General features: G+C 34.1%; 2 protein-coding genes and 1 long non-coding RNA gene across 4 annotated transcripts; all 3 read left to right on the top strand.

The window, feature by feature from the left end:
- Window positions 1-5,795: 5,795 nt before the first annotated feature.
- LOC116021108 (WRKY transcription factor 55-like) lies at window positions 5,796-11,178 on the top strand. 2 transcript variants are annotated; one of them, XM_031261719.1, is made up of 3 exons: window positions 5,796-6,350; window positions 9,136-9,267; window positions 10,403-11,178. In XM_031261719.1, the coding sequence occupies exons 1-3, from the start codon at window positions 5,890-5,892 to the stop codon at window positions 10,917-10,919; spliced, it is 1,110 nt and encodes a 369-aa protein (XP_031117579.1). In that variant the 5' UTR covers window positions 5,796-5,889; the 3' UTR covers window positions 10,920-11,178. The 2 variants fall into 2 exon arrangements, with proteins under 2 accessions (XP_031117579.1, XP_031117578.1); XM_031261718.1 differs by having other exon boundaries at window positions 9,133-9,267.
- A 1,741-nt stretch (window positions 11,179-12,919) lies between these two features.
- Window positions 12,920-14,209, top strand: LOC116019434. Its single transcript, XR_004098719.1, has 2 exons — window positions 12,920-13,184; window positions 13,947-14,209. It is a non-coding gene; the product is annotated as an uncharacterized LOC116019434 (long non-coding RNA).
- A 2,048-nt stretch (window positions 14,210-16,257) lies between these two features.
- Window positions 16,258-19,411, top strand: LOC116020715 (transcription elongation factor TFIIS). Its single transcript, XM_031261211.1, has 3 exons — window positions 16,258-16,417; window positions 16,690-16,868; window positions 18,178-19,411. Exons 2-3 carry the CDS (start codon window positions 16,713-16,715, stop codon window positions 19,153-19,155), a joined length of 1,134 nt encoding a protein of 377 aa, XP_031117071.1. The 5' UTR covers window positions 16,258-16,417; window positions 16,690-16,712; the 3' UTR covers window positions 19,156-19,411.
- Window positions 19,412-24,821: the final 5,410 nt, after the last annotated feature.

The following is a 24,821-nucleotide window of genomic DNA, read 5'->3' as shown; positions in this document are numbered from 1 at the left end:
AGCTCAAAATAAAATAAAATTGAATTTGAAACTTTGTAGTTACTGAATTAACAACTTAATTAATTTACCTAGGTTTTTTGAATTGATGGATTGGAACTTTTAATCTGTTTAATTGTCACTTTTCAAATTTCAAGGAAGTTTCTATGGAAATGCACTTAAGTTTCTCAATTTCGGAGATTCCCCACCCTTTTTAGTGATAAAGAAAACTCAAGCATGAAATAAATTTCATATTGTGACTATATCAACAAAGGGTCACGAAGTAAATCAATCTTAATTTATTACCCATAATTGACTAGTTTATACTAAGACAAAGTTAAATTTAAAATTTTGTGGTTATTAAGTCAATCGAATGATTTACTTGGGATTGCCCATTCGGAGGTTCTTTGAATTGATGGATTGGAACTTTGGAAGTGCTGTAGTGATTGATTTCTATAATTCTATCACCTGTGGAAGTCTTGATCATCCCCTAATGGCATACGTTCAATGAACAATTGTATTGGAATGATCTTTAATTGTCACGTTTCATATACTGTTTAGACTTTAAAATTTATGTGAGACCGTCTCACATATCCTTGTTCGTGAAACGATTCGGGTCATGATAAAAATGTACTAGTAATATTTATATTGAAAAATTGAATTATAAGAAGGAATAAAATGTTTATTATTTATTTGAAAAAATGTAATACTTTCGAAGAAAAATATAATACATTTGCATTTTGATTTAAAAATATTACATTTTTCCTCAAAAGTATTACATTTTTCCTTATAAGTAACAAACACTTGCCAACATTACTTATAAGAGAAAAAGTAATACTTTTGATGAAAAATGTAATACAAATATACATCAAAATGTAAAAATATTACATTTTCTTTTATAAGTACGTAATTAACAAACACTTTATTCCTAGTAAATATTACATTTTCAGTATAAATTAAATATTACATTTACATATTGATCCAACCGACATGACCCGCCTCACGGAGAAGGATTTTCGTGAGATGGTCTCACACAAGTGTAGCCCTTCACCTTTAGTTTTCAGTTATCATTTCTGGATTTGCCTACTTATTTTATTGGTTATAAATAGTTGTTTTCAAAAAAAAAAAAAAATTGGTTATAAATAGTTTCTTGTGTGATCAACCATTGTTTTTGTATGTTGTGCTACAACACAATTTGTGCACTTACGAGTTGCGAAAACTATTAAAATTGTTCATTACACATGTATATATAAGATGATTAAACAATATGATAACACTAGAGTAGGTTTTGTGTGAAACTATCAAGACGTGTAATACTTTTAACTAAAATATAATACTTTTTATTAATTTATAAAAAAATATTACGAAATACATTTTAAGCTAAGACAACTCAATCTATAGACATTTAGTTAAATTGAAAAAGAATTGTGTTATCTCATCCCACCATATGTTCTAACTAAATTTGGATAATGTAAGAGAATTAACACCTCCTTCGAATCTTCTTTTTTTTTTTTTTTCTTTTTTTTTTCCTCATTGTTTTTTGGATTTTATAACAAAGGGTAATTATTATGTTCGACTTGAGAGTCACGTACCCTATGGTGTCAAAAGTTGAATTCCACTCTTAATGGTCAGTCATTACCCAAAGGGCATCTAGATGTTATTATACTACATTGATCAAAATTCTTGGATATACTTGTTCTTACGGATTAAATATTCATATATTATATTTGTTTAATTTGTCAAAAATAAAACAAATATATAATTAGTTTGTATTCTTGAATATACTGTACTTTTAGCAATTTTTTCAACACTCATAATTCTTTACAATATGGTATATATTGATTATATTCTATACTTTCTCAAACTTTTTCGGTTCAAAGAATTAATTGTCCCCACCACTAGGATTCGATCTTGTGACCACTCATTTGAAATGATAACAGAGGTAATATCACACTACATAATAGTTTGGCACAACAAATATAATAATAACAACAATAGCAACAATAATAATAAGGGAAAATAGCTAGTCGGACTTTACCTTAAAAAAAATTACGCCCTAAATGTTTTAAAGTTGCAATTAAATCCATCAACATATCATTTTAGTGCAATAAAGCCAAAAAACCAATTAGTGATCTGCTTTTACAGGTCACTAGGTTTTGGCCAACGTTCTAGCAACCTTTGACTAACTCCAGCGACATTTTCGGCAACAAATCGACCGACGACTATAGAACGATTGTACAATCGATTTTGAATTAACGATGAAGGCAACTGGGTTACCTTCTCCGACAGAAGGCGACGACGGTGGTTGCCTTATTCGGCTTAAAGCAACCCATTGGTTGCCTTCTCCAGTGAGAAGGCTCCGTTAATTCAAAATCAATCGGCGACCTAGAATGGTTGTCAATCGATTTGTTGCCGGAGTTTACTGGAACCCTAGTGACCTGTAAAAGCAGGTCACTAATTTTTTCTTTTTTTGGTCTTTATTATATTTCACTAAAATGAGATTTTGATGGTTTTATTGTACATTTTATTCTTTAATACAACCAAACACTTTAATATAATTATTGAATCTAGTAATTTCACGAACCAAACAATGAAATTAAGTTCCTATTAATTATATTCCTTGCTGATTTCATTACTGATGGAATATGTTTTCTATTCCTTCAAAATTTATTTCGTGAACAAAACATGTTTTAATAGGTTATCAAAACAATACTTTCATTGTATTCTGATTGAATTGCACACGCTTAAAGATAAGTTTGTTAGCACAAATCAAATGAATATAAAGATCAATTGGAATATATTGAGCTTGAAACCAAGTTTAAGTGAATATAAATACAACTGAAAATGAGCAAGGAACGTTAACATAATATGAACATGGAATGGTAATTGAGATGAATGTTAATGCGAGATGATTTAAAATGAATTGCACATGATCATACATAACACACACACTATGTAAAATATAAAATATAATAAGTAATAAAAAAATGAAATTAATTAAACAATAATTCACTAGGTAAAACCGTCATAAGGTTGGATAAAATTGAACGTAGTGATTGATAGGTGTAGACAAATCATTCTAAGTTACGGGGCGTTCATGTTTATAGGGAACATAATAATAGGTAAATTTTAATGTGGACCATGATCCAAAACGGTGTCTTTTCTTTTAATGAAAAGAAACGACACCTATTTTACGTAATTAGTTCTATTTGTATATAGAATATTTAGTTTCATTTTATATACGTTGTAGTTTCATTTCAACACAACTAAAGTTTCATTTTGTTTTAATTACAGTTTCATTTGACATTATACATACAATAGTCTTAGTACGGTGAGATTTAATCTCATGCCTTGATCTAATAAAAATCAACAGCCCAAACTGAAGAAAACTTTTTTAAAAAATGCGGTGACAATTTGGTCTTTTTGCGTATTGGTCAAACTTAAGGTGCGTCGTTCTCCTTCTTTAGGAGTTAAGGTGTGTCGTTTTCCTTCTTAAGGTGTGTGATTTCTATGCTTAAGGTGGGTCAGTTTTTCAATTGAGAACTTAATGTGCGTTTTTTTTTTTTTTTTTTTTTTGTGTTGAAATTTTAAGGTGCGTTAGTCTCTAAAGCTTTAGGTTCGTCTTTCCATAGCTTAAGGTGTATGTGCCGTTTCCTTCTTAAGGTGCGTGTGTATATTTAAAGCTTAATCAAGGTGCGTCACTTTTCTAGTTTAAGGTACATCAGTTTAAACTTAAGGTGCGTTGTATTATACCTTAAGTTGTGTGCTTTTATATCTTAAGTTGCGTAGTTTTATATCTTAAGGTGCAGTGCATCAAGTTGAAACAATTGATCATTTGCATGCATGTTGGCAGAAGCGCGTTTAAAAAAAAATATTTTTTCTTGATTTCAGCCATTGATCTATATTAAATCAACGGCTCAGATTTCACCCCATCTTTTACTGAGAGCTTCTTCACACCTGAACTGATCCCTATATATATATATATGTGTGCGCGTGTGTCTATAATTATTCAATATATATATAATTAAGACGTTACGCATAATTCAACCCAGCCACTTGACAATGCAATGCATGCTCAGTGCGTAAACCAATTTGCAAACATGGCTTTACGGCGGCTGGGCAGTCAGCACAAATCCTTGAACGAAGACGTGATGTCTACTCCAGCATCGTCCAATGTAATTCATGGTCCCATACATAGTTTGTGATTGGTCTAGGAAATATCAAAAAACCAATATGAACAACCTTTGATTTAGGTAAGTGTAAACCTCCCATTGTTGTTAATTTTGTTCTTCAATTCAACTTCGATGAAACGGAGGCATTTGCATCATATTCTCCAAAATCCCTTAACTTTTTCCCCTTGTTCTCAATGTATAGTCCGTAGTAGGGAATTTTTTTTAATTCAAAATATTTTCAATTATTTCAATCAAGGTAAATCACAAAATTATTCCAAAAGATTTGTTACTCGATCACAGTCTTTACAACTGATTTGCTTCCTCTAGAAGGTGCTAAGAGCATTGATATCAACGTAGATATTTGAACATGGAAATACAAACGTTCTTGCTGAACTTCAAAAAATTATGAAAGTGTTAACATAATTTAAGAGAGAGTATGCCAGAGAAAATTATATCTAACATAAATTAAGGGTAGACCCCACTTAAAACTATACTTCATAATGATTATTTTAAATGTCAATTTATGCTAATTTTTTTGACAAAAACTTGTGTGAAACCGTCTCACGAGTCTCTATCTGTGAGACGGGTCGAATTTTTAATTAATGATGTTATAGATCTGACTCATTAATCAAAGATCTGATATGTCTCATGGATTGAGACTCGTGAGGCTCACACAAGTGTTACCAATTTTTTTTCAGATCAGAACATCTAAATTGCTATCTATGCATGGGGCCACAATGTTGTTTGTTTAAGTATTTGTATAATTAACCATAAAAAAAAGTATTTGTATAATTATTAATATAATATTCAAAGATTAGAATATACTTCATGCATGCCAGACAGGCAGGTGCTCTTGACGTAGGGGTCAAGGTCTACAATCTTTTGATTTGCAGTTCACAACCACACATAAGACAATAGCTAAATTATTATTCCTTCACTAACCTTATCCTTAATTAACAAGTAATTATAACTCTTGATTACAAATATTATTTTGCACTTTTATCATATAATTTAAAATGTGTGTACTGGGTAAATACCTGAAGTTTGTCTTGTGCCTTTAGCTGACAAATAATCATAGTTATTCATAATAGACCAGTTCAAATCAAGAATGACAACAAATAGAGTGTTTGATTGATCTATTATAAATATTAATACTTTACTCGAATATGCGCTCTGGGTGAAGCCCACCTTCTGACTCTAATCGACAAAAAATCACAATAAGATAAATCAGTCCAGATTACCTATAGCTGATAGACTTATTCAAACCAAACCAAGAAGACTAATCGACAACTCTCTCATTGAAAGTCGAACTTAAAACTTTAATTTGTTGTTACTAAATCAACTGTCTGACCAACTTCAAAATACGGGATGGTACTGTAGTTGAACCGAATTTAATTACCATCTTCAAAGTAGGTTGTGAAAGGAACATTCCATGTTCAAAGGTCTAAGATAAAGAACAGGTTTTCAATGGGGGAAAAAGTCATGTGGTAGACTCAAGAAAAATGGTAAACCCTGTAGACCAAGACTTGGTCTCACAAACACTTAATTGTATACACATTATCTTTCTTTCTTTAATATCTGGTGTGTAAAAAACCCTACTTAAACGCACCGTGTTCAACATATCACTACATCAGATACTTTGAATAATAAACCTCATCAGATTCTCCATTAGCTTCCTAGAAATCCCCAAATTCAGACCAAAATTAAACCCTCCAGGTTCATATACCAGATTATAAATGATATGATGATGAGCAGACCAAACGCCGACCACCTCAAAATCTCCAAAAAACAACAAGAAATGGACGACAATATTATTAACACTGCTACTACTTCACCAGCTCTACTGATGATGACGATCCTACGTGGGATTCAACTGGCCAAAGACCTGGAGCCTAACCTAGCTCACAACCTCGCCACCGAACGTGATTACATTGCCCGAGCCTGCGATGACATCGTTAGGGTTTTCAGCGGCGTCAGGGAGAGGGTTTCATCATCATCGCCGCCGCAGATCACCCGTCTGCCGCCGAGCGTTCTTGATCACACTTGGCTGATGAGCACCACCGCCCATGATCCTCAGCTCTTTCACCCTCACATGGTGGCGCCACCGCCGCTTCCGGCTCAACCCGCGGCGAGGGTACACCGCTCCGGGAGCGGCGGTAGCTCGCCCCATCAGCCGGCGGCACAAAGACCAAGACGGCCGAGGTGAGAAACTTCACCAAACTGAATATCTAAGTTACCTTATCTTATTAAACCGCTACTCAGAATTCTTACAATATATACCTACACAAATACATAGATTCTTGGAATATAATTTTATGAAAGAACTAAAAAAACTAAGAGTTAGGGTAGAGTGGACTCCTAATGAGAAAAGTGGAAAATGGAAAACTAAGTACCTTTCACACTGCATTAATTATATTCCATCTTAACCTAATTTGGAGAAATTAAAATATAATTGATATTTTTCCTACTTTGATTGCACCCAGAAAAGTTTAAGGTAGTGATCTGATGATAGCTTTCTGCACTTAGAATTTGGAGAAGATTATGTAACAAAGAAAAGAAGAAAGATTAGAGTAAACCTAGGAATGGAAATAGGTATATTATTACAAGCTAATTAAGGTTGCTGCATGATAACATTTATAGAAAAAAGAAAATGTTAATGAATCTTCCACACAATTACTTAGAAGCACAACCCTCACCCCAATCAAGAATAAAATCTTTAAGAAACAAAATGTAAAAAAGAGACAAAATAAATCTCAAATGTGTGGCAAGATGTAATGATTTTACATATGTTCTTTTTCTTACATGAATCTTCCACACAATTACTTAGAAGCACAACCTCACCCCAATCAAGAATAAAATCTTTTTTTTTTTAAATGTAAAAAAGAGACAAAATAAACCTCAAAGGTGTGGCATGCAAGATGTAATGATTTTACATATGTTCTTTTTCTTACATGAATCTTCCACACAATTACTTAGAAACACAATACATATCGTCCCAATTAGGAATAAAACCCTTTAAAACATTAGTCAAAATATAGATGTCTCGTCTTTTGAAAAATGAGATTGAACAATCTTCGTGGAACAATCAAAATAATAAAAGTGAAATTATTAAAAATTCTCTATTATTGAAGTTTCCTCGAGATTTAAAATATCAAGATAAGAAGAAATAGGAGGAAAAGAGATTAATTGCATGCATATAAGGAAATTTCTATAAAATTTCAATTAAGTTACCAAGCAACCATGTGGGTGTCTAAGATCATATTTATCACATATGATATATGATGCTCATTAAATTAAACATTTATTATGTTTAAATTCAATGTTTTTCACATAAGTTAATGAAAATTTATCAATATAATTATATATATGTAAATTTGAACACCAATCTCAAAGCTGCCTAATTGCTCCTGTTATGGGGATAGGTTGACCAAATTAGAGGTAAATCACTTGGAATGTGTCTCAACTGACTTACATAATTATTTTGAGTTAGTTGATCAGTTAAGTTGTGCACGAGACTAGAGATATATATAAATACAATACGACCAGTAGGTTATGCCTTAACCCTAACTTTCAAAATTTGCACGAGTTATATACACACAAACATATACATTTTATTTTAATACAATGATTACTAGTTGTGCAAAGTAATCTAAACCACATTAATTATTGCATACAGACAGAATACAAGTATCTCAATGGGACAATGTACATTTAGGGATTACAAAGTAAAACACACACAATACATGCACTATTATAGTATACTTTTGTTTTACATAAACATGAAATAAGTCTTAATTGAATAAAGTGTCACAGTGATTGTGGGCATTATGATAACCACATTATAATGGCCATGGGGTTTTCTGGAATCATCGCTACCCCAAGATACGTTATGCAGATAATAAACTAGTTTAGGTTGTTTATAGTTGATCAGCTAGCTCAAACCATGTTATAGAGATAAACCAGCTTAAGTTGATCATAATTGACCAGGTGGCTCAAACCACATTCTGTAGGTAAACCACATTCTAGGTTATACATAACTGACTAGCCGGCCCAAACTACATTTTGGAGGTAAACCAACCTAGATTGCTTATAGTTGACTAACTGACTCAAACCATGGAAGCCAAAAGGTCGCTCCTTAAGTAGGTGATGAACTTAGAACCTTATGATTATCAAGTCAATTAATTCACCAGCATGATTAGAGTTACCCTGTTAGTTGCTTCTGCTTAATTTTATCACTGCTTAACGTTATTTTATAACTTACCAACAACTAGCTTCATTATAGAACAAAATAACTATAAATAATTATTCTTCATTATAGAATGAAATGATCACATATACTAAACCAAAATTCTTTAGATGACTTCTATGTATGTATGTTTGGTAGGCTTGCACTTTCCATTCAGATTCTCATTACATTATTTTCCCTCGACTTTCCTGAGGAGAATTTAAAGACTTAAGTTTCCATAAAATCTAGAAAATTAAATTAAAAGTTGCCCCAAAATTCACAACACCTTGATGGTGACTACCCACTTATTACAGACCTTATAATCATCTAAGTAATCTTAAATTGATGACAACAACGTTAATTATTCACTGAAACATCTTTTGGTTCAAAGAAATTTCGACCTATAACTATTTTCACATGTTTTATATGAGGCGTTTATTTTCATTCAAAACCAAAGACCTGATCTCATACTGAATGACTGAATCAATCTTTGACACTTTTTTTTTTTTAATGAACATCTTTTGGAGTATACATGCACTTTATGACTTTAATTTGTAGTGGTACTGAATATACAAATATCGATAACTTATCAAGAAATTAGTAATAGACATATTGGGTCGGTGGAGGTTTGAAAAGTCAAGTCAGCATCATATCACCATCCAAAACATAACGTTGACTGCTAGGCAAGTATAACTTTTAGCATAATGATAAGTTTTGATATGACGCAATTGATGTATTAATTTTTTTTTTCTTAAATAGTAGGAGGGGTGAAATACACAGACATACGAAGATAGTACCAGCTCCTCAGATGGGAAATGTTGATATTCCACCTGAGGATGGCTATACTTGGAGAAAATATGGGCAGAAAGAGATCCTAGGCTCAAGATTCCCCAGGTAATTAACTACATTCTTAATCTTAATTAATCATATCATTAATGTTTTGAATTCCTATTTACAGTTGTCTCGGAAATTTTATAATGTCGTATAGTGCTACATATATAATAGTTTTAAAAGATATATATTAATAAAGTTTACAATAAATAAAGGGACAATAAAATTTAAAAAATGACTTTACTTTTAAAGTAGGGCTTCGATCAGCCTTTTATATACTCCGAGTGTTTGTATATATATATCCTTAATAATCAAATAAGACTGCCTCTTCTCGTGAGTTTCGTGAGATCCTTTAATTTGTAAACACAAGCTACTACACGAATACACATATACTAAATTGTGTGCAATTCGCCTAGCATGAATGTACACAAGCAATTCTGTGTGCATTTACGAATGGTCTCACGGGACTCACGAAAATATGTGGATGCACTTGAATATTAGTCTATATATATGTGTGTGTATTTATTGATGATCAAATGAAAATAGTATCCTTCTGCAAAAAGTATGGATAAATCTCACTCGTCTATATGAGCTCATCTAGGTTGAGAGTTTTAATTAAAAAGAGATTAATTTTATAAATATTGTAAATTTTTAGCAACCATCATCTATTGATGAAGTATCAGTATATGTTCATAATTACGGCTTGAACTCAAAACCTTTCTGACTGAATTTAATTTATTTATTTATATATTTTATTATGTTTACATCACAATTGGAATGACCAAGTCTTGGTAATTAATTTCATATATTTGAAGGAAAAAAATAAAAAATGAGAACAGTTTCCACGGAATAGAAGACCTTTGACTTAAAAGTTGATATGTTGACTAAGAAAATAAAATTCTTAATTATATTTATTTTTTGAGTTAAACTCATAACCGATATCCAAGTGTGTGTACGAAGTAAATTTCATCTTGTGATCTTAATCGATAAAGGATCGAGGTAAACCAGTCTAAGTTGCTCATAGCTGACCGATTCAAATCAATAAGGCTGATAGGCCGCTTTCATTGAGAGTGGATTTGTAACCTTGTGATTGTGAAGTCAATGGTCTGACCAACTTAAATATATTTATATTGTTATTAATTATATTTATTAAATATAAATCATAGGTTTAATTAATTGTATGTTAATTATTGTACAGGGCATACTATAGATGCACTCATCAAAAACTGTATAGTTGTCCGGCGAAGAAGCAAGTCCAACGTTTGGACGACAATCCTTTCATGTTCCAAGTAACCTACCGATCTAATCACATCTGTCACATGTCCGCCACCGCTCCCTCGTCGGCGCCGCCGCCCCCGCAGCCACCGCTGACGACGTCGAGCGGCGGAGCAGTGACCGGCAGCTGGCTCACCATGGACATCAAGCCGGCGGCGGCCGGGGACGCTGCAGGCACGAGTTCCGGCGGCCCTTTCGGTGGCGGCCACGCCGTCTCGGTTTCTAGCACTAGCAACTTGCCCGTGGCAGCCGGCAGCGGCACCGCCGGGCCCTCCACGGCGAGGTATGATAGGGATGTTGTCGGCGGCGACTACGGCGGGCCGGTGGTGGACTTGGTTGACGTCATGTTCAATTACTCCGGCAGTAGTAGCAATAACAGCATGGATTTAATATTCCCTTCCACGGACCAAAAAGGGGATATTTCCGGAGAAAAAAACTAATTTAATTAAGGGGAAATGTCATATTTGACCTTAAGTTATATTGAGTCTCTAAGTTATCGGGGGTGTAAAATTAGTCTTTCCATTTTTATTCAAGTGGCACTTTTAGTTTGAACCGACAAAATTTGCTAAGTTGATTAATAGAGAAATGGCATGAACTATAAATTTGTAACGTCTTTTTGGTCATCTTTTATGTCCTATAAAATGTTTTTGATCGACTTACTTTATTTTCAACTAAAAAAGCAAGAGAATTAGTCCAAAATACTTTGGTTGACTCACTTTTTGGATTAATTCTCACGCTTTTTTAGTTGAAAATGATATGAGTCGGTCAAAACCTACATTTTGTATGAGGAAATTAAAATGACTAAAAAGACCTTGCTAAATTAAAGTTCATACTTTTTTTCTATTAATCAGTTGACAACTTTACAAACACCACTTGAATGAATATTGAGAAACTAATTTTACAATTTCAATAACTTAGAGACTGATTCTAACACGCACATAACTTAAGGATTGAAAATATTAATTTTCCTTTAATTCATATTATTAATTTTTAATTATATATGAACATGATGATATCCTAACTAGGGAAAAAAATATTCTCGAAATCATTTTACATAACTCTTTGAAACAAGCTATGTTGGAGTTGCATTTTAATTAGGGTTTTTCTTTGACTTCTAATCTTGTTGTATAATTAGAGTTTCAATATTTTGTTACTTCATTGTGTATCTTTGTACTCATATATATTAAGTTCAATCTATTTACATATGATATGATTTTATTATTATATTACTATATGGTTGTGTTTATATTTGATTTCTTTGTTTTATTATATATATATATTTTTTAAAAATTCAATAAGGGAGACTCTTGCAAAAAATTACTTAATCATTTATCACATGAACACAACATTTACAAAAGACACTTGCTCTATCCTCACTTGAAATCTTATGAATAAGGAAGGGAGGTTCTTAGTCACTTGCAAACTTCGAGTACTTTGTGAGGAGATACTCACCAACAAAAACAGTAGCTCTATTCTTGCTTGTTATACTTTATTCTTATATTATGCCTAATATAGGTTGTGTTAAACATAATATACTTTTTAGTATAAATGATTCAAATTAAAACTAAAATTTTATCAAACTCAATTTAATGATCTTTTTATATACGTGTTACTATATTTAAAAGGTTCAAATATAAAATCTTACTCAAAGAAATTAAACTTTCATTCAAATCACATGATGTTGATATATATATAGGTTAAACAAAATCTACAAGTCTCTATACAAACAAGATAGGGAAACATGCTAGATACGTAGTCAAATATGAGACCCATATTTGGTCTAAATCCTTATTAGGCATTTCCAAAAGAGGTTTTTGGGAGGTTTTTATTCAAAATTAGGATGATGTTTTTGCACTTGTGTGAGGTTGGGGTAGTTTTTTCTCTTGTAAGTATCACATTTTTGTGGAACCCGTTGAATGCAAAATTGGTAAAAAATTGTCTTATCATTTGCGTGTTTTGCGGTGGAGTATTTTTGTTGTCAGATTTGTTTTTTCTTTTTTTTTTTCTTCTTCTTTCCTCTCCCCTCTCTTTCCTACGTGTCACTGCAAAATTCACAAAAAATCTTTAAATGCTGAGGTTGTTCTAAAGTTGTCTCAGCCCTAAAATTTTCTCACTTGCAAGATGAGGTGTAAAAAATTATTTATGATTATGATTTTTTTAATTTTAATTTCAGAGTGCGTTGCAAGCTTGCAATTGTCCTTTATTTCAGGGTGTGTTGCAAGCTTGTTGTCCTTTATTTATTTTGCTTGGTGTAATTATTTAATTTTATGTTAATGACATATAAATAATTTGAATGTAATTTTAAAACATAATCTATAATCTAAAATGGACCTGATCGATGATATAACAATTGATAATTTACCTTGACCAAGAAATATGGGCCGACACACAACGTAAGTAAGTTATTGGGCCTTCGGGTCAAGGTAACAAAATATTCGGATTGATATTCGAAGGAATTCGGTGCTTTCTCAACGATTTCTGGGACTCCATCATTTTCAGTGATTTCGTTTCAGGCTGCGCAGAAAAGGAAGAAATTCAAAAGCTAGGGTTGTATAGTTGACCGTGTTTGTTCAACGACGACGAAGAAGATGACAACCGGACTCTTCAAGTTCATCCGCCCTGCCCTCCGTCCGCAATCCACCGATTTCCAGGCCGCCGCCGCCTGGGGCGTCGCTGCCGGCGCCACCGCCATCTGGATTGTCCAGGTTCTTAATCATCTATCTCCGCTTCTCGATTATCGGATCTGCATATGTGATATATCCCCTACTTGATGTTCATTTTATTTTATTTTATTTTGATTACTCCTTTCAATTATTACGGATTTTGCATATTTAGTAGATCCTATAATTTTTGCTTCAGCTGAATAATGGAGATGCCAAATGCATCAAATTTTGTCTCGGAATGATCCGATTGATCCTTGATTATTATGTATTGAAGTCAATAACATTGAGGTTTTTTACTTTGAGTTTTGATTCGTTGCATTTTTTGGATATCTGTTTGGTATTTTGACTGTTCTCCAATTGGTTTTAAAAAGACTTATGGTGGCACTTTTGTAGTATGATTATAGAATATTGTGGTTAGTAGGATAGAAATTTTGATAATTAATAAAAACAGGACCTTTTTGTACCCTTGTGAGACCAGGAATTCATTTTCCTTTCTGTCCAGTTATTTTGTAGAGATCTTTTGGCTGTTATATGTATATCTCGATCTCCACAGTGACTATGATGTGTGGTTTGATTGTTAAAGTGCAAATCTTTTGGAGCATTGATTATGATGGTGACCATTTGTTTGATTGTTAAAGTGTAAATCTTATGGAGCATTGATTATGATGGTGACCATTTGCATGATTAACTTCCTTGCTCAAGTGACTTTGGTTTTGTGTGTTTTCGTTTGGATGATGTGATTTCCAATTCTCTATGTAATAAACATCTGACTCCAATTTTCTTTCTTGTGGCCATTATATGCAGCCATTTGACTGGATAAGGAAGACGTTTTTTGAGAAAGAGCAAGAAGCAAAGTGATAGCATTTTCAACAATTTGGGAGCTTTTTGGTGTTGTTGCTGCTGCAAAGTAGCAAACTCTGAGCAGGAATGAGTTGAATAATACTCCGTACATTTTCATTCTGTTGTTCTTGTTAGTACAATGATAAGGTTTTGTTGTTACCTCAGTTAACTTTTGGGATATTGATTCTTCAAATAATTGGATTTCATTCTTCTTTTTTACCTCTTTACTTTAAGTACGGGTTCCATCATTATACCCCTTCATGCATCATCCTTCCTCATGGTCTTGAATGTTTATCATTAACCTTGTTATGAACTCCTTTCACCCCATACAATATGTGGCTTGTGGAGTATCAAATCCTACTATTTGTTATGGAACAAAGTCTAGTTTAGCTTTACATGATTGATAGATTGAGATGGGAAAAGGGAAGAATATTGTGTAACTTGCAGTGTACCCATGTCCATTTTAGCTTGTTTATGAATCTTGTTGGAGCTTTCACCATCTGCCAGAATAGTTTTCTTGATCATGCTACGTGCTTTAACCCTTTTGCTACTAAGCCTTTACGACATTGTATGGTATCTTAAGACTGATGATGATGATCGAGTGGTATAGGATTTGATGGTAGTGGCTGTGGCAGGAGTTTTGGTTAGGGCAAAGATGTCGATATGTGTGTATCAGGAATCTTATGAGTTGGGATTTGAGGGCAAGGGGATGATACTTGTTTGGAATGTTTAAGGAAAGAATCCCAAAAAGCTCTCAAGTGTTCAACTTCTTTTGTGTCTCCTTTTTTGAGTCTACTGACATAAATGCAGCAGTTTGGTGAGATCCATTGCCAATTTCCTTGTGTTTTATGCCAGTCTGCCTGTGTATTGAATATGCAAAATGGATAACAGGTTCAGCATTCCTAGAATCCTTGTTTTTGGTATCTATTTAAAATTGTATAGCATCTTAAGACTGATGATGATGATCAAGAGATTCGGTGCTTGAAAAAAATGAACATCAAATTTGGTGTTTTTGGCCTTTATAGAACCTTTAAATCTCCAAAATATTTCTGGGTCATTAATTATCAATTGGTATATCATGTACTTGTAAGCTCACGGTGAACCTGGTCTACAATATAGAGGATATAGATTTAATCCTCACGTGAACCTGGTCTACAATATAGAGGATATAGATTTAATCCTCACTTAGGGCATGGAGTAATGAGGGGAAAAAACAAATTTGTTTTATATATATTAAAAAAAAAGAAAAAAGAAAATGTAACAAATTGCGCCCATCGGGCAAGTGTTGTGCACGTTCCGAGCTGGGGGTGACTGTATTAATACGTGACTGTGGCGCTTTTCCTCCCACTCTGTTGGGTACGGATTGTTAATCATGTGTGACTGTGACACTTTTCCTCCCACTCAGCTGGGTACGGATTGTAAATCACGCATGATTGTGTCACTTTTCCTTCTACTCAGCTAGGTTCCACAATATGCCGAAAATCTCATTTTTGCAAGAAGACCTTGGCTTCTCTCTCACTTCCCCCTCTCTTTTCCGTGTTAGCAAGATTTTTCTCAAAAACCATGAATAATCCACTATTGAGGAAGCCTTTAGTGCCAACAACACTCCGTAGAACTAAATAAGACACTGATACCATGTTCAATATATTCTAATATTATTACTAACCTTGACACGGTGAAAGAATATATACATTTTCGTTATGATAAATTCAAATTTTCACACTTTTAATTGGTAATGCTTGATTTGTTTTCTTTTCTAATTTTGATTTATATATATATATATATATATATATATTTGTAACATTGGAAGAGGTCGGTCAATTCACAATAATTAATAAAAAAAAGAATTGTATTTTCACATCAAGAGGTGAACATTAGAAAGAAAAATTAGAAAGAAAAAATAACATTATCCTTGTAGTTATGTTTGATGTTATTGTGTTAAAATGATAAAATTTTTCTTTTTAACTTTATTTACATTAGCAAAAATTATATGTACAAAAAAGAGGTGATTGAATGAATAGAACATAAATAATAGATTTCAATATTTGGCAATTTCTAAAAACATCACCTGATTTTTTATTTTTTATTTTTACCTTAAACAATTAAATATTTGAAAATTCCTATAAAACAAAATTTATCTAGAACCCTCGATTTGAAAACCATTTCCCAGTGTGATTGGCATTCCCCATCCCACACGGACAAGGAATTCTGCCCGTCCGATCACGAAATCCATTAGTCATCTTGCGCCGTCAGATCGCAACACACGTGTCATAACAGACTCTTTTAACTCCTCCCCGCCTCACGGCCTCAGTCTCAGTTGTAAACAGAAAGATTAAGCTCTTATCGGAAGCTAGGGTTCGATCGGTAGCACGGGGCGCCGTTGCTGCTCATGCTCTATGCGCCGCGCCAATTCGCATTCGATCTCAAGAATTCAGGTTTGATTTCGTTTCTGCACTTGTAGTTCTAAGTCTATATCTACGTATTTACGTGTTTGTGCGATGTATAATGTGTGAATTCCAGTTGAAATTTCATCGCACGGTCTAAACGATTTTGTTTATTGATTTTTTGTTGTTTTTCTTGATTTCGCACGTATAATGTGTAAATTCCAGTCGGATTTTAGCGGGGTGTGCGTAATTCCTCTGGAAGATTTTGTTTTTGGTGAAAAGGTTTGATTTTTCGTGATTTTTGGGTTTAATTTGTGTTTTAGGAGGGGAAAGACTGTAGGAAATAATGGAAAAAGAACTGGTTGAGCTGTACGAGGTGGTGAAAAAGGCGGCCGATGCGGCTGCCGGTGACGGAGCAGAAGCGGAAGAAGAGAGGTGCCTTGATGCTTTGAAGCAGTTGAAAAAGTTCCCTGTGAACTATAACATACTTGTCTCCTCCCAGGTAAGGACATATTTTACCACTCTTTGCCTGTATTTTTGATTCATTAGATATACTAAATAAAGGATGATATATGTAGAGGGTGATATACTTATGTGATGAAATTTGTGTACATATACATCGTATTATACTAAGGAGGGAATTTGTTAAATACTACAAGTGTAGTTTTAAAAATTTGTTTATTAAATTCCTTGTCTATTAGGGGAAAAGGCACCAGAATTGAATTATATGTAACGACATTCTCAATGTTTCATTTTTGAGAATTAGCTCTGTGCTCTCTCTCATATCCCCATTTCAAGGGAGGAGAAGTTCAAGAACTTGATGTTTATGGAATTTGCAATCGCTCTGATCACATGCCCAATGCAGAGCAACTATCTGCACCTAGGGCCTACCTAGTACCTCATGCCTATAGTTTAGGAACATTTAACACTTTTTGAGCACTTCAAGAAAAGGGGAGAAATTTGTTGAAACACAAAAGTTGTGTTTGTAGGATTGTGTCTTTTGAGTCTGTATATATATGCCTATTGTCTCTCCATTGAGACAAGGAAGTAATTCAACAAATTCTTCTCAATCTTTCTTAACAAAATTATTATGGCAGTGGCTTACTGGCTTCAGCTTTTGGCACTTAGCCTGTGCCATCATGTCATTATTGTCAGCATGACTTCTCTTCTTCATTGCTTTGACATAAGTTTTCGGTCCATCTTGATGCTAGACTATTCTGTGACATGTTTTTCATTTTGCTTTAATCAATGCAATCATCTGTATTATATTGTATGGTATTAATCTTTGTCAAAGTGTATGAAAAGTTAATGTAATTTGTGAATATGCTTATATGCCCTTAATTAATTGGTTAGGCATTAAACAAAGAATTTCATTAAAGTGCTATAGTACTGGTTAAAACGTTCAACAGTTATTGAAGGCAAGATCATTGCTTGTTATGATGTTAGAATATCTTGGCTTCGTTATGCAAGATACTAAGTGTCAAGGTTTCCTGCAATGCATTTTACAGAGTTTTTATTTACCTTTTCCTCATTACTTGAGTTGTGTAACTAAATGTTGAGATTTCAGTCAAATAAGCATATGCACGTGGTGCAATTTTTTTCTCTTGTTCTGGCTCCTATGTATTCATTTTTTCCTCCTTTTAAAAAACATTCTGATTATTAGTTATTGCACAATTTTCTTCAATTAGCTGCAATGGATACTTCATGTTTGGTGTTTACTGTCCAGTTGGTTTGTACATTAGGAAACCAATACATAGTAAGTACTATTAGCTTATGACTTTCATCTGTAGTTGACTTGAAATGTGTTTCAGGTTGGGAAAAGTCTTAGGAAGCTAACAAAACATCCAAGGGAAAAGATCAAGACTTTAGCTTCTGATATAGTTGAGATATGGAAGCAAATAATTGTAAGAGAGACGATGAAAAATAAGAGTGGTGGAAATGAGAAATCTGAAAAGGCTGAACCTGCTATTGCTAGTCCTGATGAAGCTAAGAGATATCAGAGATCGAACTCCTCCACTAAGGTAGAGAAAGTTTCAAAAACAGACTCTGAAAAGGTTGAGAGGACACATCATTCTGCTTCAGCAAAATCTGAGAAGGTTATCAAATCAGAACGACCCATGTCAGAGAAGAAGGTTGAGAGTGTTGATGTTGTGAAGACTGGAAAGAGTAGTGCCAGTGCACATGTGAGGGTTGAGAAGACAACTAATGCAGGAAAACCAAGTTCTTTTGGTGCAAATCCTGCTCCACCAAAGCTTAATGCCCTTATTTATTGCAAGGATGCAGATAGGGATAAGATCCGGGAACTCATCGCACAGGCTTTGTGCAAAGTTATTGATGAGGTTGATGATGATCTAAAAGCTGATGTAAATGCATGCGATCCTTATAGAATTGCTGTTCAGGTGGAGACTGCTTTATATGAGAAATGGGGCGGTTCTAAAGGTGCTCAGAAGTTCAAGTATAGATCAATAATGTTCAATATCAAGGATGGAAAGAACCCAGATTTCCGACGCAAAGTCCTGCTAGGTGAATTCTCACCCCAATCTGTTCCTGAATTGACTCCTGAAGACATGGCAAGTGATGAAAGGCAACAGCAAAACGAGAAAATCAAGGAAAAGGCATTGTTTAATAGTGAGCGCGGTGGTCCGGGTGTGGCCAGCACCAATGCTTTCAAGTGTAAGAAGTGTGGGAAGAAGGAATGCACCTATTACCAGTTGCAGACTCGCAGTGCTGATGAACCAATGACGACTTTCGTCACCTGTGTGAACTGCGACAATAGGTGGAAATTTTAGCTGTGTAGTTGAGGAGCCATTTGTGACTTATTTGTGTTACATGATGAGCTCAATAGGTACCCTTTCTTAATGACTTAGTTTTAGTTTTAATCTTTTTTCATTGGAAATGTTTCTTGTATGCCTGCATACCTTGTTGGAGTTTTATTTGTTGTATGATCTGACATTCTTTTCATTATGTAGTCCTTTTTTAGTGTTTCATATTCATGTCTTGTTTGTATGACAAACTCAAAGCAATTAGGAAAATCTAGTTCAATCATCTCACTACTGGCAAAGCCATTTGATGATCTGCAGGACTGCATCAATACTATGAAGAGAGATTCTTACTTATCAATCTTTTTCTTTTTAAATCTTTTTTTGGAATATAATATATTGTATCTTTGCTACTTTGAAACTGATTTTACATAAAATGACCTTGTTTGGTAACATAGTTAGCTTATCAGTCAATGTTAGTTTATTTGACAATTATTAGTTGTTTAATTTGGTTAAACAATTAATTTAAGTGTTTGATTAATTGGCTTTTTATAACAACTTATTGCTTCAAAATGCTAAAATTCAGAAAGTTGTTCATAATAACTTTTTGAGTTAATTCCAAAAATGATCCTTTGACTATTGACTTTTACCAATTTTTGTCATCGACTTTAATTTGATCGAAGTTGGTCCCTTAACTATTGATTTTGTACCAATTTTGGTCATTCTGTTAAATCTATGTTAAATATGTGTTAAAATTGAGAGAAAAAAATGTAAAACCAAATATTTTAACATTGCTCCTGAGATGGGCACCTTGCTCCCATCTGCCCTTATGGGCAACATGGTCTAAGGATCTGCCCCTATGGGCAACATGGTCTGAGGACCTTTACGATCGGGCACCTTGCTCCCGAGATGGGCATCTTGCTCCTGAGATGGGTACCTTGCTCTCACCAGCCCCTAAGAGCAACATGGTATATATATATATATATATATATATATATATATATATATATATATATATAAAAGTGTAGATATGAGAGATGGAGATTAGTAATACCTTTGCATTATTTTATCTTCCCCTTTTTGGAATTGTCTTCCTTGCATCATATTGGTGAATTTGATATTCCCCCTGAATTGTTGAGTTCTCGATGTTTCCCTTAGTTGGGCAACTTCTAAGACCATCTTCCAATTTGTTAGAGGGAAGGTTTCATCAAAATCGATTTCTTTCTCTAACCAATTCAAACGAGTCTTATTCCCGACAATGATGCCTTGCTTTTCTTCTAGTGAAACACTTTTTGATTTTGAGCACTTGTTGGTACAACTTTTTATACCACTTGTTGGTTCCTTGAATCTTCTCCGTGATATGATTTTTAAGTGTAGTACATGGAGAAGATAGGTAGTCTTGACCTACAAAACAATTTATGTATTTGAATATAGGTACCCATTTTATCTTGGATCCTCAACGGTTAGCTTGGATAAATTGCATGAAGCAATTTTTAAGAGATCATGCCATATAGTGAATGTAACAAGTTAAGCACAAGGCATACGGCTAAAAAATTTTGACAATTATGATAAGACATTTTAGTTAATTTCAAATCTTTCAAAAAATGGAAGAGTGAGATCATGAAGCATAGAAAGCAAATAGGGCATTAGTCTCTTATATTATGGCAGATGAAGATATAATACCTTAATATTGTCCTAAAAATCAACCACATATTATAGAGAATCATGAAAAATTATCAATGTAAAGCATGGTGGATTCTCTTAAATTGATAATAAGGATTGCAAATTAAAGTGTAAGCACCATGTCAATAAATCACCTCACATGATATTTACTAATCAAGATGAATGACAATTAAGCACAAGTCATTAGAGAGAGGTAGAAATGAGGACTTATGGATATAGAACATTTTTCTCCCAATGACATCGAAAGATAGTATACACCAAGATAAGCACATTAAGCATAAATAGGTACACTAGTGATTCCCTTGTCATGATAATATACTCAAGAAAGTGTGAGACAAGGTACAATAAAATGATAAAGCAATTAGGCACAATTAATGAAAACTTTATCAATAGCAAGTAACATGGTAATTTTATCATTTCATCATCTTCCGACTCTGAGCGGGGGCGGGGGTCACACTGTAGGCGCACCACTTGAGGGAGAACCATTGGCCGCACACTGTAGATGGACCACTTCCTCCTCCTCCCACTGGCCGCACTATAGACGGAACACTTCCTCTCAGCGACGGAGATTGTCCACCCATCTATTCAAAGTGAAATATGGCATCTATATGATGCGTTTCACTTTGAAATATGGCTCCCGACCGCCCCGGCTCCTTCAACTTTGGCAGGCTGACCACGACTTGTCTGGTTGGAGTAACCATTTCATTTTCTGTTATTTCTAGCACACTAGCTCCAGTAGTACCGCTTTCACTTCCTCCTCCTCCTGCACCACTCCTCCCACTGGCGGAGCACTACCTACCCAGCTATTCAAAGTAAACTACGACATCTACGTGATGCGTTTCACTTTGAATAGCCCAAGGTTTACTGAGCTTAAGGAGGAGCTCATACAGAGAGATGCAAGCCTCAGAATTAAGCTTCTTAGATTTTCATATGATGATGATGATGATAGCTTTGTATTAGTTGGCTGCGATGAAAGTAACAAAAAAAACAAGTTAAACAGTTAATATAATCACAACTAACTGTTCTGATATGCTCTGATCCTAGCTCTCATATGCTCTGATCTACTGTGAGTGATCAAGGTTATGATAATTGTTCTAATATAAAAGGAAAAACAACAAGGAGTTCAAAAACAATTACTTGAAATAGGACATTTTATTTTTAATTTTGCCCTCAGGCCTCTAAAATGTTTGGACCAATATCCGGCCGCCCCACCGCTCCCGGCTCCTTCAACTTTGGCAGTCCTTCTTTAGGCGGAGGTAATGACAATCAACCCATCGGTGTTAATATGTTGTGGCCCCCACCGCCCTCTCCTTCAACTTTGGCAGTCCTTCTTTAGGCGGAGGCAATGGCAATCTCGCCGTCCGTGCTAATATCCGGCGACCCCCATAGCCCCGGCTCCTTCAACTGGCTTACTGAGGTTGACAATCCTTTAGGCGGAGGCAATGACAATCTCCCGGTCGGTGCTAATATTCGGCGGCTCCCCACCGCCCCGGCTCCTTCAACTTTGGCAGGCTGACCACGACTTATCTAGCTGGAGTAACCATTCCATTTTCTGTTATTTCTAGCAGACTAGCTCCAGTAGCACCGCTCTCACTTCCTCCTCCTCCCGCACCACTCCTTTCTCCTCTCACTCCTTTCATTGGCGGAGCACTACCTACCCAGCTATTCAAGTAGCACCGCTTTCACTTCCTCCTCCTCCCGCACCACTTCTTTCTCCTCTCACTCCTTTCATTGGCGGAGCACTACCTACCCAGCTATTCAAAGTGAACTACGGCATCTACGTGATGCGTTTCACTTTGAATAGCCCAAGGTTTGTTGACCTTAGGGAGGAGGTCACACAGAGAGATGCAAGCATCAGAATAAAGCTTCTTAGATTTTCATATGATGATGGTGATGATAGTTTTGTATTAGTTGGCTGCGATGAGGACTTAATGCATTGCTCAGCTTTTTTCAATGGCAACACAATCCTGTTGACCTTAAATGCTGAATAGGATTGTAATACTACTCCCTCTCACACTGCCATCCGACGATCCTTGTTAATCGCTATAGTTTATGGCTATATGGCTGCCATTCTTGTTGGTTCTTCAACACCTTTTGATGTCTTCAGGTATTCCAATAGTTCACTCTCTAGGTTGGGTCGAGCATCCAAGGTAAGTGTTATACTACATCTTCTACCTAATGGGTACTGTAAGATACGCCTTTTTCGAATTTGTGTTAGATCCATAAAACCCTAACATTTTATGCTTGATTTATGTATCTTGTTTACTACCTAACTACACTTACAGTATAGATCTGCGCAAATCTATAATTTTAAGATACATGCGGACCATTTTAGCCCGTTAATTTCAAACCTAGGTTTTTCTATTCGATAATTTGATGTATATTTGCTTCTATATCTGTTATAGACTCCAATTTTTTTTACTTTAAGTCCAAATATATACCTAGAACTGCTCATACTAATACCAATTATGAGTTAGAGATGGTAAAGCTGTTTATATTGCTTATATTGGCTTCGTACTATTCTTTTTTCACTTACAGACTGTTAATTGATTGCCGGTGTTTATTTGATCATAATTTTCTCTCTTTCTAATGCTGTGTATATCCATGCTTTTATGCTTCATTATAAAATTGACAATTATTTACATACTACGAACTATTATTTTTTTGCTGTAGCAGTATTTGGGGTACAGAGAAACCAAGAATGTATGTGAATTTTTGAGATATGGCATTTTAGTTTAGTCAATCTGACATTTAAATGTATTTAAGAGTTGTTACATTTGTTATGAGAAGGGTGCATCCTTTTCTTGCCTATGACGGCTGGTCTGGTAAGTTGCTTTATATATATAATAAAGCCTTTTATATTTTGCTAAGTATTTTTTTTACCTTCAATTACTCTATGCTAACATATCTCTTTGAGTCTATGTAAGAGATAATTTTAAAAGTGATGGGATATTCACACTTTGGTAATACTGAAGTTGTCTACGATGCTTGGAAAGATTCGTTGTGCACAGTGCCTAACTTTACTCCAAGTCGGCCATTAAGCTAATAGCTATTTACCAAATACCCCTAATATCTTGTATCTTATTACTGTGTAATTAATTTGAATTGTGCCGGCCGTCTACACTTTGCAACAAATTTAGACGGTTGTACAGTATTTTGGCTATGTTTGACAAATCTAGTTGTAAAGTAGCTAAAAAATCTAGTTCAATCATCTAATTACACTACTGGCAAAGCCATTTGATGATTTGCAAGACTGCAACAATACTCTGAAGAGAGATTCTTACTCACCAATTTTTATTTTTTATTTTTGGAATATTGTATTGTATCTTTACTATGTGAAACTGATTTGAAATACAATATCTTGTATCTTTATTATTGTGTAATTGACTTGTGTTTGCGGTCTACACTTTGCACCAAACTTAGACCGTTGTACAGTATTTTGGCTATATTTGGCAAACCTAGCTGAAAGTAAAGTAGTTAAAACCTAGAAGCTGAAAAATAAAGAGTTGTTAAACTAGCTGATTATGATTAAAAGTGTTTGGTAAAATTACTTTTTTGATAATGTGATAAATGTAAAAAGATTAAAAATGACATTTTCATGAAATTTAAATAGTTTTAAATTTTAAATAGAGTTAATATCCAATATAGTCATCGACTATAGTGATTTTACTCAATTTAGTCATAAATGACTTTATGTGTTCAATTTAGTTTTCGACTTGGATGGTTTTACGCAATTTAGTCTTTTGTTAAAAATTTTGTTAGTTGATTGTTAGAAATAGGGTTCGAATAGTAATTTTTCGTCCTTCATCTCATTTGGAATGATTTCTTCTTCTTTCTCTTATTAAGATCAAGCATAAATACAAATTTTCGTAAATAAATACGAAAATTTATATTTTTGCGTGGATCTTAATAAGGAAAGATTTAACATTTGATACGAAAACTTCAACCCAATTTAGTTCAACAATAGTCCTTTGTTGAACGTAAAGATTTACCTATTAAAATTAAGCATTATA

This window comes from Ipomoea triloba, chromosome 5, assembly GCF_003576645.1.
Source record: "Ipomoea triloba cultivar NCNSP0323 chromosome 5, ASM357664v1".
In the NCBI taxonomy this organism is placed as follows: Eukaryota; Viridiplantae; Streptophyta; class Magnoliopsida; order Solanales; family Convolvulaceae; genus Ipomoea; species Ipomoea triloba.
The sequence above is the reverse complement of the archived record's forward strand: the minus strand, read 5'-3'. Positions and strand labels throughout refer to the sequence as shown.

Excerpts from the sequence above, each read along its gene's own strand:
- LOC116021108 (XM_031261718.1), top strand. The coding sequence starts at position 5,890 with ATGATGATGAGCAGACCAAACGCCGACCACCTCAAAATCTCCAAAAAA. Across the intron at positions 6,351-9,132 it reads CAAAGACCAAGACGGCCGAG|TAGGAGGGGTGAAATACACA; the intron begins GTGAGAAACTTC and ends TTTCTTAAATAG. Across the intron at positions 9,268-10,402 it reads CTAGGCTCAAGATTCCCCAG|GGCATACTATAGATGCACTC; the intron begins GTAATTAACTAC and ends ATTATTGTACAG.
- LOC116020715 (XM_031261211.1), top strand. The coding sequence starts at position 16,713 with ATGGAAAAAGAACTGGTTGAGCTGTACGAGGTGGTGAAAAAGGCGGCC. Across the intron at positions 16,869-18,177 it reads ACATACTTGTCTCCTCCCAG|GTTGGGAAAAGTCTTAGGAA; the intron begins GTAAGGACATAT and ends AATGTGTTTCAG.